General features: G+C 48.2%; 1 protein-coding gene across 1 annotated transcript in view; it reads right to left on the reverse strand.

The window, feature by feature from the left end:
- CHMP4C (charged multivesicular body protein 4C) overlaps positions 1–15,596 on the reverse strand; it is a 70,292-nt gene that overhangs the window by 9,529 nt on the left and 45,167 nt on the right. Inside the window, exons 2-3 of the mRNA XM_075316288.1 lie at positions 4,451–4,628; positions 282–396 (exon numbers count right to left, since the gene is read on the reverse strand). Of these exons, the coding sequence (XP_075172403.1) occupies positions 282–396; positions 4,451–4,628 (293 nt within the window). The remainder of the gene's footprint in view (positions 1–281; positions 397–4,450; positions 4,629–15,596) is intronic.

The following is a 15,596-nucleotide window of genomic DNA, read 5'->3' on the forward strand; positions in this document are numbered from 1 at the left end:
ATCTTTATACCGCTCCCCTTGAAGTCAATAGCAGCATTGAATATATAAATACAGCTATTTCCCACTAATGTAGAGTTCTTATTTCAGTAAATTCCAGGAAAATTGAATGAATAATTTTTGTGTTGCATTAAATGTATGATTATTTGTAAAAAAAAAAACCAAAGACATAATTTGAGAGAAATAACAATTTTAAATACAGGTTTATTTGATCTACTATAAAAGTATAAAAGAATTCCCCCAACAGAAAGACACAAATCCTGAAGTTTATCACCAGCAATTACCTCATCAAACTCATCTCCGAAACTAACGGGGCGAGAAATGGCATCCGAAATTTCCTGCGCTACGTCCTGTTGTTCATTGATGTCCCGCATCAATTCATCAATCTTATCCAGATCCCTGCAGGTAACAACATTTCTCATATTAGTAAGAAATATAATGCTACAAAATCTACAGAATAGGAAGCTTCACATCGCAGTTAGAGCTTGTATTGCTCCTGTCCATGGAGAACGAATGTGTCCTTAATTAAACCATGAATTCTGCCATTAGCCGACTCCGAGAATTATATCATCTTTACTGGTAAGAGCACAATAGAGCTTTTATTTCTCCGGCCTTAGAATAGTCTTTGTATAATGACCCACATGAATCAATACTTTGCACCTGCTGGGAGTTCGTTGCGATCTGTATTCTCCAGAATGATCAAAAAGAACAATGAAGTGACGAGATATTATAGTACATATATCAATATGCGGCATACAGTTCAGAGCGAACACAAAGCAGATACATCACGACTGCTGCTGAAATAGAGGAAAATTCCCACCGAATGCTGAACAATTGCCATACAAGCTGCTGCGGAGTTATTGTATAGCGCAGAAGTAATTATTATACTTGTAGGTTTACATTGTTGTAAATGAGCTAAAATCCGGGACACAAACCAACAACTTCACCAACGTTCAGTCATAGCCAAAAGTTTTGAGTTTTCTGTTTCAGTGTTTTTATATTTTAGATCTAATAGTTAGATGTTTCTATAGTTACTGAAGTATCAGTAATTAGTGATGAGCGAATCCGCAGATATTCGGGATCGGCGAGTTCAACCAGATATAAAAAAAACCCAAACAAACCCAGTTTGGGACTGAATTAATCCTGAATATCTGCCCAAACGCCGATCCCCATAAAAGTCTATGAGTACCAGAACATTGTACTTTAAAACAGTGGCAGAAAGGGCTAGGGGGATTAGAACAAGGGTGTTATACTTAACGAGTCTCTCACATGGTCGTAACACTACTTCTGGGTCCATTCATTACTCGCATACATATTCCCTGTTTCCCCCTCCCTCAGCAGTCCCGGCATCTCTGGTTGGTTGCACTCAAACCGCGTAACCACCCTGTGTGACAGCGTGTGTGATTGCTTGGAAGCACACACGCTGTCTGCATCTCTATTGTGGTGTAAAAATAATAAATAGAAAAAATTGGCGTAGGGTCCCCGAATGTTATGACACACAGCCCAGATAAAGCATATGGCTACAGGCTGCAGCCCCCAGCCGTATGCTTATGTTGGCTGTATATCAAAATAAGAGGGACCGCATGCAGCTTTTTTTAAAACAAAAATATTTAAATAAATAAATTTAAAAAATTGGCATGTGGTCCACCCCCATGATAAAGCCGACAGCTGGGGGCTAGTATTCTCAGGCTGTGGAGACCCATGGTTATTGGCCCTCCCAGCCTACAAATAGCAGTCTGCAGCCACCCAGGATTGTCACAGCCACCCAGGATTGTCGCATCCTTTAGAACTTTACATGGTTCATCCCGATTGACCCCGTGCGGTGGCAATCGGGGTAATAAGGGGTTAATGACAGCTCACAGATGCCACTAAGCCTTAGATTACTAATGGAAGGTGCCTATGAGACCTCCCATTACTAATCTGTAAGTGAGGACAAATAAACACCAACACCAAAAAAATCCTTTATTTGAAATAAAATGCAAAAAACCCACCCTCTTTCTCTCATTTATTAATCCCCAAATCACCCAGTTCCGATGTTATCCACATGAGGTCCCACAATGATTCCAGCTCTGCTACAAACATACTGAAGGCACAGAGCATGACCAGATACTGTAGGCTTCAAACAGAGACTGAGCAGCAGCGATGAGCCTTGATATCACTCTGTTTATCTGTGGTCTTTACTGGAGATTTCCTTGGTATCCCAGCTTTGACCACAGGTAAACTGACTTCAGGTGATCTCATTAAATTCTGTGACCTCATCTCAGGTGAGGTCACTGAGTTCACAGACCTGCATCTCCAGGCAGAAAACCGCAGTTTTCTGACAAAAGGTGCAAATTTGGTGCTGAAATGTCTGCACCAAATTTCTGAACTAAAATTCCACCTCCTAGGAGAAAATCACACCAAAATGGTGTCAAAACAGTTTTTGTTCATTTTTTTGCCAAGAGATGCAGACTTGGTGCTGAAATTTATACACCATATCCCTGCATCAAATCTGGATCTCTTGTCAAAAAACCCCACATCAAAACTGTGTTATAATGCCAGAAATTACGTCAGTACTGGGTGTTTTGGGGGTTAATAAAGGAAAGAAAGAAGGTGTGTTTTTTGTTTTTTTTTATTTCAAATAATGGATTTTTTTGTGTTTTATATTTTTTTTCACATACAGACTAGTAATGGGGGTGCCTCATAGATGCCTCCCATTACTAATCTAGGACTTAGTAGCAGCTGTGAGCTGTCATTAACACCTAATTACACTGATTGCTACCGCACCGGGGCAATCGGGATGAGACATGTAAAGTTCCAGGATTGTCGCATCTTATGGATGCGACAATGCTGGGAAGCTGCAGGCTGCTAGTTTTTGGCTGATGGGGCCCAATAACCATAGGTTCTCCCCATCCTGAGAATACCATCCCCCAGCAGTTGGCTTTATCATGGCTGAATATCAAAATTGGGGGGACCACATGTTGATTTTTTAAAATTATTTATTTAAATAATTTTTAAAAAAAGCCGCATGCAATCCCTCTTATTTTGATACACAGGCAAGATAAATACATAGCTGGGGGCTTAGAAACCCCTCTTTTTTTGATAACCAGCCAAGGTAATGCTGACAGCTGAGGGTTACAGCCTGCAGTTCTCTGCTTTACTTGCGCTAGTTCTCAAAAATAGGTGGAAGCTACATCTTTTTTTTTGTTGTTTTTATTTTTTAGTGATTACTTATCCACATTTATTTGTAGGACAATTGCCCCCGTTTTGCTAAATTTTCCAGTCATATAGCCCTTACAATGACCATTTTACAGTAATTTTACAGCACACAAATTTGGGTCTCCATTGACTTATATGGGGTTCGGTGTCCAGAGTCAAGTCTGAGTCCCGAACAAAGCTTGTTTTTTAAAGTCTGGCTGAACCCAGCAAACCCGAACATCCATGAGTCCTTTCATCACTAATTATGACATCATTGTAATACTGTGCCATTTTTACATTATCATTATACTGCGACAATACTGTGTATCGTTGTGACTTTGCTGTATATGATTTATGTACTGTGTACTGACTGTGACATCACTGTCTGTATTATCCTTGTGTTGTGACATCACTGTGTGTTTTATCCTTGTGCTGTGACATCAATGTGTGTATTATCCTTGTGTTGTGACATCACTGTGTTTATTATCCTTGTACTGTGACATCACTGTGTATTATCCTTGTGTTGTGATATCACTGTGTGTATTATCCTTATGTTGTGACATCACTGTGTGTACTATCATTGTACTGTGACATCACTGTGTATTATCCTTGTGTTGTGACATCACTGTGTGTATTATCCTTGTACTGTGACATCACTGTGTATTATCCTTGTGTTGTGATATCACTGTGTGTATTATCCTTATGTTGTGACATCACTGTGTGTATTATCCTTGTGTTATGACATCACTGTGTGTATTATCCTTGTGTTATGACATCACTGTGTGTATTATCCTTGTGTTGTGACATCACTGTGTATTATCCTTGTGTTGTGATATCACTGTGTGTATTATCCTTGTGTTGTGACATCACTGTGTGTATTATCCTTGTGTTGTGACATCACTGTGTGTATTATCCTTGTGTTGTGACATCACTGTGTGTATTATCCTTGTGTTGTGACATCACTGTGTGTATTATCCTTGTGTTGTGACATCACTGTGTGTATTATCCTTGTGTTGTGACATCACTGTGTATTATCCTTGTGTTGTGATATCACTGTGTGTATTATCCTTGTGTTGTGACATCACTGTGTGTATTATCCTTGTGTTGTGACATCACTGTGCACATTATTCATGTGCTGTCACACTGTGTGCATTAGTGTTCAGCATTAGGGAAAAACAAAAATTGATAACCATTCATGTTCTGAACTTGCCACTCCATTACAAGCATTGCTAATGGGCCCCATGGTTACTTGGTCCTGTGTATGGGTCATACTCACATGTTTTGGTGCACAGTTTTCATGGCTTTAGCAGCATAACCCATGTTTTTCAAAACCTCTGTGTTAGTATGTGAATTCTCTAGAGCTTCTCTCTGGAACTCAATGGTGGATAGTGTCCCATCAATCTGGGTTAATTGCTTCTCCAGCCTCTTCTTTCTTTTCAATGCTTGTAATGCAGCTGAGGAGAGAAACACATTCCACCTATAATACGAGGCTGGACAAATATGCAATAACTATATACATTAAGAAGAGGACAAATTATTCTCATATAGTGCTCTTCAGACCCACAGGCACTCTGGCATAATTGTAGGTGTGCAGCATATTGGCATATTTAAAGTTGATGTCATACCTGGAGACCCTTACAGCTTGGCCCTCTAAAGGCAAAGTGGAGGACTGGAACTTTTTACTAATAAATCCCTTTTTGAAGCCAAACCCCCATGCCCATTTTCCATTCCCAAATGCACAACTGAAAATATTTCCAGAAGTGCAGGATTTTGGAAGGTTAATTATTATTATTATTATTATTATTTATTTATGGAGCACCATTGATTCCATGGTGCTGTACATGAGAAGGGGGATACATACAGAATACATATACAAGTTACAATAGACAGACTAGTACAGAGGGAAGAGGGCCCTGCCCTTGCGGCCTTACATTCTAAAGGATTTTGGGGAGGAGACAGTAGGTGGGGTGTAGGTGGGGCTGCAGCTCAGCACGGTGGTGGGGTGGGAGCTCCGCACGGTGGTGGGGTTGCAGCTCCGCATGGTGGTGGGGTCATTGAAGATTATAGGCAGTTCTGAACAGATGAGTTTTCAGTAGAGATGAGCGAACCGGTCGCGGTTCGGCTCGAGATCGGTTCGCCGAACGGAGCTCCCGTTCGAGTTCGGTTCGTAGAACGTTCGACAAACCGAACTCGAACCAATAGGCTATAATGGGAGGCAATCACAAACACATAAAAATGCATTATAAATGTACACATACAGTAAATAAACATTGCCATAACACTTACCAGTCCCCGCGATCCCTCCTGCACTCTGTCTCCTGCCGCTATTCCATCCGATGATCGCTGAATCCTCCTGGTGACCGGCACTGCCAGCAGAGAAGCAGGACCTATCGTGACGTCAAAATAGCCATGTGACCAGTCACGTGGCTATTATCTCATTGGCTACAGACTGGTCACATGACTATGTGTCACGCTTCCCGGGTCCTCACCCCCGCTCCCCGGCTCACCTGCCACGCTCCCCGCTCTCCAGCCACCGGATCCCGTCCGTCCCAGGGTCCCTGGACCCCGATCCCGGCGCCCGACAGCTTCCCTGGACCTGGCCGGCTCCCCTGCGTCCTCCTCGCAGCCTCCTTCCCTGGCTTCTGGCACTCGGGCGGCGCGCATGCGCATTAGGGCGCGCGCGCGGTCACTGACCCTTTCTTAAAGGGCCAGCGTCCATTAACAGGAAATGAGGTTGCACAGGTACAGGGTATATAGGGGGTCATTGTCCAAGGGGGCGGGGCCTGATCTTCGTGTTCCCTGAGCTAGGAGTCAGGTCTCCTGGTGTTTATGTGCCTATACTCACCTATCTCTCTTTGTAGAGCCGTACCTGCCGCGCCATCCAGTCTGCCGTGTCCTGAACCCCGCACGCTGTCCGTCTGCCAACTGACAGTCCGTACCATCTCGGATCCCTGCGGTGACCCGTCATCCCGCTCCAGAGGTTCCGGACCCCGCCTACTATCATCTCGGCTTCCGAACCTGAGCTACGTCACCAGTACCACCATCTGTGACTCCGTGGTCCCAGGGACTCCTCCGCTGCCCTCACTTGCACGGACTGTTCTGCCGCCCTTCAGTGCTTCAGCTGCCGGACTCCTTACCACCATCTTAGAGTCCGGTCCAGTGGATCCACCTCCTGGGTCTACCCGACCGCCCGGCCGTGACAGTAAGATCAGGCCATGGATCCCGCTGCAGCACTATTGGCCCTGCAAGAGGAACTCCAACGCCAGCGTGAAGTCCAGACCCGCATGCTGCAATTTATGACCTCCGTGGACACCCGCCTGTACACGTTACAAGCTTCCATGACGCCTGCGGCACCCAGGTCCTCCAATGGACAATCCACGGCTCCCGCACCAGTGGCAGCCTCGTCGGGTGCTTCCCAACTCCGGTTGGCTTCACCACCTCGTTATGCTGGAGATCCCAAGACCTGCAGGGGCTTCATTAACCAGTGTTCCCTTCATTTCACGCAGCTGCCACATCTGTTCGCCTCTGACCAAGCCAAGGTCGCCTTTATAATGTCTCACCTGGAGGGCGAGGCGCTGGCGTGGATGAACCCCTTGTGGGAAAAGGAGGACCCTATGACCAAGGATCTTCAAGAGTTCCTGCAGGCCTTTCGCAGCACTTTTGACGAGCCGGGACGCGCCTCTGCGTCTGCTTCATCCCTTCTCCGCTTGCGTCAAGGAACACTGACGGTGGGCCAATACGCCATTCGTTTCCGCACGTTGGCTTCAGAACTCAGCTGGAATAATGAGGCCCTAACAGCCGCCTTCTGGGAGGGTCTCTCAAGCCGCATCAAAGACGAGTTGGCGGGCCGTGACGTGCCCTCCACCCTAGATGCCCTGATTGCCCTAGCAACTCGAGTAGACATCCGTTTTCAGGAGCGCTCCAAAGAGCTGTCTCGGGAGAGACGTCCAGTCCGGCATCCCTCTCCTCCACAGAAGACCTCCGTACCTCAGTCTTCTACCGCTGGGATTCCCGTCCACGAGCCCATGCAGATTGACCGGATACGGCAGTCCGAACAACGACGAGCAGAGCGGCTCGCTAAGGGCCTCTGCTTTTACTGTGGTGAGGACACACACCTCCTCCGTTCCTGTCCGGAAAGGCCGGGAAACTCCAAAGCCTAGGGTTGGTAGGAGAGGCCACCCTAGGTGCTGGGACTCTCTCTGATCCGGTCACATGGACCGTGCAAGTGACAACGGGAGAGACGCGGTTCACGGCTGAGGCCTACCTCGATTCCGGGGCAGCAGGCAATTTCATCCAGCAAGCCACCGTGGACAAATACCAAGTGCCTGTTATTCCACTCAACAAGCCCCTGGTGATTGCCTCTGTAGATGGGAGACCCCTTTCTGACACCATCTCCTGGACCACCAGGCCGGTTGAACTGCGGATCGGTGCTCTTCACACCGAGACCATCGCCTTCTACGTCCTCCCTCACATGTCCCATCAGATCCTGCTGGGTCTTCCATGGTTACGGGCCCACGAACCATCAGTCAGCTGGGGTACAGGCGACATCACCCGCTGGGGTTCTTCGTGTCATGAGAGATGTCTAAAATCCACACAACCCATCCGACAACCTCTGGTTCCTGAGAACCTACCGGGGCTGCCCTCGGCCTATTGGACCTTTGCGGATGTCTTTGATAAAAAGGAATCCGAGGTACTGCCGCCACATCGTCCATACGATTGTGCCATCGACCTGCTCCCTGGAACAACGCCACCACGAGGACGGATATATCCTTTATCTCCAGCCGAAACAAGGGCTATGTCTGCTTACATCTCAGAGAGCCTGGCAAGGGGATTCATTCGGAGGTCCTCCTCTCCTGCTGGAGCAGGTTTCTTCTTTGTCAAGAAAAAAGAGGGCGATTTACGCCCCTGCATCGACTACCGGGGTCTGAATCAGATCACAGTCAAAAACAAGTACCCTCTGCCGCTCATCCCCGAATTGTTTGACCGACTTAGGGGGGCTCGTGTGTTCACCAAGCTGGACCTTCGGGGTGCTTACAATCTGGTGCGCATCCGCTCTGGTGACGAATGGAAGACCGCGTTCAATACGCGCGATGGACATTATGAGTACTGCGTGATGCCCTTCGGCCTGTGTAATGCTCCTGCCGTCTTCCAAGAACTGGTGAACGACGTGTTCCGAGACCTCCTCTACACCTGTGTGGTAGTATATCTAGATGACATCCTTGTCTTCTCTCCGGACCTCTCAACCCACAGAGAGCACGTACAGCTGGTTCTACGAAGATTGAGAGAGAATCGCCTGTACGCAAAGTATGAGAAGTGTGTCTTTGAGCAGTCTACACTCCCCTTTTTGGGGTACGTCATCTCTGAGACTGGACTGCAGATGGATCCCAAGAAGGTCTCCGCCATTCTCAACTGGCCTCCCCCTTCTGGACTGAAAGCAATCCAACGCTTCCTGGGATTCGCCAACTACTACCGCCAATTCATCCCTCACTTCTCTGCTCTGACTGCTCCACTTTCCGCTTTGACTAAGAAAGAGGCAAATCCAAAGGACTGGTCGCCTGCGGCCGACGCCGCGTTTGGCTCATTGAAGCGAGCTTTTGCTTCCTCTCCTGTACTCCACCGTCCGGAGTTAAACCGCCAGTTCACCTTGGAGGTGGATGCCTCCTCCTCAGGAGCCGGAGCAGTGCTCATGCAGAAATCCTCCTCCGGGAAGATGGTGACTTGCGGATTCTTCTCCAAGGGCTTCTCAGCGTCTGAACGCAACTACACCATCGGGGACCGAGAGCTCTTGGCAGTCAAACTGGCACTGGAGGAATGGCGCTACCTCCTGGAAGGTGCAGTGTATCCCGTGATAATTTACACTGACCACAAGAACTTGGAATACCTGCGGTCCGCTCAGCGACTGAACCCACGGCAAGCCAGGTGGTCTTTATTCTTTGCCAGGTTTGACTTTCAGCTTCACTTCCGACCCGCGGACAAGAATGTACGCGCTGATGCCTTGTCCAGGTCTTTCATGCCCATGGAGCAGGAGGAAGCGACTACCCAACCCATCATCTGTCCTAGCAACATCGTTCCGGTGGCCCCTGTCACTCTAGCCCAGATACCGCCCGGGAAGACCTATGTCTCTGAGACCGACAGGCAAAAAGTGTTACACTGGGGTCATGCATCAAAAACAGCCGGCCATGCAGGCCAGAAGAGAACATGGGGTGCGATTGTACGCCATTACTGGTGGCCATCCCTTCGCACGGACGTCGCTGCTTTTGTCTCTGCCTGCTCCTCCTGTGCCAGGAACAAGACGCCCAACCACTTGCCCCATGGCCGTCTTCTGCCTCTGCCGATACCCTCAGTCCCGTGGCAACACATAGCTATGGACTTTATTACGGACTTGCCATTATCCTCCGGGCACACAGTCATATGGGTCGTGGTTGATCGATTCTCCAAAATGGCCCACTTCGTTCCTATGGCCGGACTGCCCTCAGCTCAGGAACTCGCGGAAGCCTATATACATCACATCTTTCGCTTGCATGGCTTTCCATCCCACATCGTGTCCGACAGAGGAACCCAGTTCACCTCCCGCTTCTGGAGGGCTCTATGCAAACATCTGGGAGTGACTCTGGACTTTTCCTCTGCTTACCATCCTCAGTCTAATGGCCAAGTGGAGAGGGTCAATCAAATCTTGACCTCATACCTACGTCACTATGTCAACGCCCATCACGACGACTGGTCCTCGCTTCTGCCTTGGGCTGAATTCGCCCATAACCACCACGTCAGTGAGTCATCCTCCAAATCACCCTTCCATGTTGTTTACGGACTTCAGCCCGCCGTCCCGCTGCCTATATCCCCTTCATCGGATGTCTCGGCTGCTGATACTGCTGTCCGTGACTTTGCTACCATTTGGGACTCTGTCAAGGCGTCCCTTGGGCGCGCTTCCCAGCGGATGAAGAAACACGCTGACAAGAGACGTCTGGATCCTCCGTGTTTCTCTCCTGGTGACCTGGTCTGGCTTGCTTCCCAGTACATCCGATTGAAGATACCGTCCTACAAGCTGGGTCCTCGCTACATCGGGCCGTTTAAGGTCCTCCGCAAGATCAATGAGGTATCCTACAAGCTACAGCTCCCGGCCACGATGAGGATACCCAACTCATTCCACGTCTCCCTGCTCAAGCCGGTTGTCCTTGGTCCTTTCTCCGCTGCTGCCAGTCCGGCTCCTCCACCTATTGCCGATGATGACATCTATGCGGTAAGGGATATCGTGGCCATGAAGACCGTACGAGGTCGGCAGTTCTTCCTGGTGGACTGGGAGGGGTATGGTCCTGAGGATAGGTCTTGGGAGCCCAGGGAGAACGTGGGCACTCCTCTTATCCGTGCCTTCATGTCCCGGTTGCGGGGAGGGGGGCGTGGGGGGGGGGGGTACTGTCACGCTTCCCGGGTCCTCACCCCCGCTCCCCGGCTCACCTGCCACGCTCCCCGCTCTCCAGCCACCGGATCCCGTCCGTCCCAGGGTCCCTGGACCCCGATCCCGGCGCCCGACAGCTTCCCTGGACCTGGCCGGCTCCCCTGCGTCCTCCTCGCAGCCTCCTTCCCTGGCTTCTGGCACTCGGGCGGCGCGCATGCGCATTAGGGCGCGCGCGCGGTCACTGACCCTTTCTTAAAGGGCCAGCGTCCATTAACAGGAAATGAGGTTGCACAGGTACAGGGTATATAGGGGGTCATTGTCCAAGGGGGCGGGGCCTGATCTTCGTGTTCCCTGAGCTAGGAGTCAGGTCTCCTGGTGTTTATGTGCCTATACTCACCTATCTCTCTTTGTAGAGCCGTACCTGCCGCGCCATCCAGTCTGCCGTGTCCTGAACCCCGCACGCTGTCCGTCTGCCAACTGACAGTCCGTACCATCTCGGATCCCTGCGGTGACCCGTCATCCCGCTCCAGAGGTTCCGGACCCCGCCTACTATCATCTCGGCTTCCGAACCTGAGCTACGTCACCAGTACCACCATCTGTGACTCCGTGGTCCCAGGGACTCCTCCGCTGCCCTCACTTGCACGGACTGTTCTGCCGCCCTTCAGTGCTTCAGCTGCCGGACTCCTTACCACCATCTTAGAGTCCGGTCCAGTGGATCCACCTCCTGGGTCTACCCGACCGCCCGGCCGTGACACTATGACGCGTCATGTAGGACCTGCGAGTGCATCTCTCCGGTACATGGTGCACATTTGTGTATCGCCGTGTACCGGCGATATGCTCTAGCACACGGTCAACTCCCCATTCCGTTAGGGACCGGCTGACACAGCCGGTCAGTAACAGAGATCACCGTTGCCATAGCAACGCAGTTAGCGGTGACGTCACCGCTAACCACGGCTCCGGGAGCACCGTTGCTATGGTAACGCGTCTGTCAGCGTTACCGCTGTTACCGCTAGCAGCACTGATCACTCACGGAGTGAAGGCTGCACGCTGCTTCCCGATTGTAGTGAGGATTGTAGTGAGGATGAGGTGCCCCAGCCCATCAAGTGATGGGCTGGGGCACCTCATCCTCACTACAATCGTCACTACTACTACACTAGTGAGGATTGTAGTGAGGATGAGGTGCCCCAGCCCATCAAGTGATGGGCTGGGGCACCTCATCCTCACTACAATCGTCACTACTACTACACTAGTGAGGATTGTAGTGAGGATGAGGTGCCCAAGCCCATCAAGTGATGGGCTGGGGCACCTCATCCTCACTACAATCCTCACTACTACTACACTAGTGAGGATTGTAGTGAGGATGAGGTGCCCCAGCCCATCAAGTGATGGGCTGGGGCACCTCATCCTCACTACAATCCTCACTACTACTACACTAGTGGGGATTGTAGTGAGGATGAGGTGCCCCAGCTCATCAAGTGATGGGCTGGGGCACTTCATCCTCACTACAATCGTCACTACTACTACACTAGTGAGGATTGTAGTGAGGATGAGGTGCCCCAGCTCATCAAGTGATGGGCTGGGGCACCTCATCCTCACTACAATCCTCACTACAATCCTGAAGTGCAGTTTCTTCAAATTCACTTAAAGGCACTTGGAACGCTGAAATTGCTGCTTATAATTTAAGCCTCTATTAAAAACCTCTTATCAGCGCTGGTTTATTGGGGATTTATTGGGCTGACAGGGGGTAATAAAGATGGAGTCTCTAATGTGTCTGTGTATTTATTTCTATTAAAGTATTTTTTCTCTGTGTGGTGTCTTTTTTTTAACCCTTTATTGGAGATTCTTAATGGCCGGGTCAAACGTGCCTGACATTAAGAATCTCTGGCTTAATACTGGCTAGTAAAACAAAGCCAGTATTAACTCATGATTACCCAACAAGCCACCCGGCTCCAGGGCTGTTGGAAGAGTTGGATACAGCGCCAGATGATGGCGCTTCTATGAGAGCGCCATTTTCTGGGACGGCTGCGGACTGAAATTCGCAGCAGAGGCGCCCAGAAACCTCGGGCTAACCTGTGCTGCGGATTCCAATCCCCAGCTGCATAGTTGTACCTGGCTGGACACAAAAATGGGGCGAAGCCCACGTCATTTGTTTTTTAATTATTTCATGAAATAAGTGAAATAATTAAAAAAAACGGGTTTCCCTATATTTTTGGTTCCCAGCCGGGTACAAATAGGCAACTGGGGGTTGGAGGCAGCCCGTGCTGTACCTGGCTAGCATACAAAAATATGGCGAAGCCCACGTCATTTTTTTGGTGGGCAAAAACCTTCTGCATACAGTCCTGGATGGAGTATGCTGAGCCTTGTAGTTCTGCAGCTGCTGTCTGCTCTTCTCCATACAGACAGACAGCAGCTGCAGAACTACAAGGCTCACCATACTCCATCCAGGACTGTATGCAGAAGTTTTTTGCCCCCTGAAAAAATTATGTGGGCGTCGCCATATTTTTGTATGCTAGCCAGGTACAGCAGGCAGGTACGGCTGCCCCCAACCCCCAGTTGCCTATTTGTACCCGGCTGGGAACCAAAAATAAAGGGAAGCCCTTTTTTTATTATTTCATGAATTTCATGAAATAATTAGAAAACAAATGACGTAGGCTTTGCCCCATTTTTGTGTCCAGCCAGGTACAACTAGGCAGCTGGAGATTGGAATCCGCAGCACAGGTTGGCCTGAGCTTTCTGGGCCCCACTGCTGCGAATTGCAGTCTGCAGCCGCCTCAGAAAATGGCATTTTCATAGAAGCGCCATCTTCTGGCGCTGTATCCAACTCTTCCAGCACCTGCCTGCTATACCTGGCTAGCATACAAAAATATGGCGAAGCTCACATCCTTTTTTTGTAGTTTTTTGGCAAAAAAAATAAAAAATGCTTCCCTGGATTTTCCATTGCCAGTGAAGGTAACACCAAGCAGTGGGGGTTAGCAGCCAGTAGCTGCTTGGATTACCCTTAGCTAGCAATACAAAAAATGCAGCGGGAGCCCATATATATTTTTTTTAATTATTTATTTAAATAACTAAAAACAAAATGGGCTTCCCTGTATTTTGATTGCTGGACATCACAGTGCTGTAAAAATAAATCTTTAAAAAAAATGGCGTAGCGCTCCGCGGTATTTTTGATTCTCAGCGCAAATAAAGCAGACAGCTATGGGTTGCCACCCCCATCTGCCTGACGTTACCTTGGTTGGCAATCAAAATACAGGGAAGCCCATTAATTTTTTCTATTTAAAAAATAGTTAAAAAAAAAAATGACGTTGGGTCCCCCCATTTTTGATAGCCAGCTAGGGTAAAGCAGACGGCTGTAGCCTGAAAAGCACAGCTGGCAGCTTTACCGTGGTAGGGGATCCAATGTGGAGGTCCCCCCAGGCTCATTTTTTATAATTATTTTATAAATATTAATAATTACACAAAAAAAGTAGGGTCCCCCCCAAATTGGATCACCAGCCAAGGTAAAGTGGACAGCTGTGGTCTGGTATTCTCAGGGTGGGAAGGTCCATAGTTATTGGGCCTTCACAGCTTAAAAATAGCAGGCCGCAGGCACCCCAGACGTGGCGCATCCACTAGATGCGCCAGTCCTGGCACTTCACCCCAGCTCATCCCGTGCCCTGGTGCAGTGGCAAACGGGGTAATAAATCGGGTTGATACTAGCTGTAAAGTCACCTGAGATCAAGCCCAGCAGTTTGTGATGTCATGGCGTCTATTAGATACCCAACATTATAAACTGTCAGTACTAACAAAAAAAAAAAAATCGACAAAAGAAATTTATTTGAAAAAACAGTCCCCAAAACATTTCCTCTTTCACCAATTTATTGTAAGAAAAAAAATAAAGGGGTCCCACGACGACTCTGGACCATCTAGAATATAGGGGGGAGACACTCAGGGAACGTATCCCCCATTTTCTAGGAGTGCGGACCCTTCATGTAAGGAGCGTGGGTGCAATGAATCTGCACTCACTCTCCCCGGGTCCACAGCAGCAGAGTCCATGTCGTAATGGTTGCTACCAAAGCTGCAATGCCCTGCTCATGAGGTAAGGGCATGCCTAATCAGGAGAACTACTGTAGAGGAAGCTCTGCTCACTGGTATATAGGTGCTCAGAGGTAATAATAGATAAAATTAGTGAGTAACCTCGGCACTCTAAATCTCCCAGACTAAGTCAGTAAGTCACAACGGATAGTAATGCAAAATCACTCTTTATTGGTCCGTATTAAGAAAAAAAAAATTTTCATAAGCATATATGTTTTTGTCCAAAACAAGTTACAAATGACGTTTCGGCCTGAGCCATCGTCAGATTGGACTTATCTGCATGTAATCCTGAAAAATGACAATAATCAGTATCACATAAGAGTGAGAGAACAATAACATAAACTCGAACAATGTAGAGGTACAATTGGGATGCAGCAAAAAAATTGCAACACAGCAAGAAATGAAACACATGATACAAATGTCATAATACAGTACAAGGACAATATAGTAATGACAAATATGGGGTCAGAGTAGGCTTAGACAGCTCTGGTACGAAAGAGATGTCAATCATAAAGTAACATGTGCAGTAGGTGTAGAGCTACACTATGCATGGCAGAGCTAATGGGTAGACCGACCATAGAAAAAGAACGGAGAAAAAGTGGAGAAAAAGTGGAGAAAAAGTGGAGAAAAAGTGGAGAAGAAGTGGAGAAAAAGTGGAGAAAAAGTGGAGAAAAAGTGGAGAAAAAGTGGAGAAAAGGTGGAGAAGAAGTGGAGAAGAAGTGGAGAAGAAGTGGAGAAAAGGTGGAGAAAAAGTGGAGAAAAAGTGGAGAAAAGGTGGAGAAAAAGTGGAGAAAAAGTGGAGAAAAAGTGGAGAAAAGGTGGAGAAAAGGTGGAGAAAAAATGGAGAAAAAGTGGAGAAAAAGTGGAGAACAAGTGGAGAAAAAGTGGAGAAAAAATGGAGAAAAAGTGGAGAAAAGGTGGAGAAAAAGTGGAGAACAAGTGGAGAAAAAGTGGAGAA

The sequence above is a fragment of the Anomaloglossus baeobatrachus genome, chromosome 6 (assembly GCF_048569485.1).
Source record: "Anomaloglossus baeobatrachus isolate aAnoBae1 chromosome 6, aAnoBae1.hap1, whole genome shotgun sequence".
Classification (NCBI taxonomy): Eukaryota; Metazoa; Chordata; class Amphibia; order Anura; family Aromobatidae; genus Anomaloglossus; species Anomaloglossus baeobatrachus.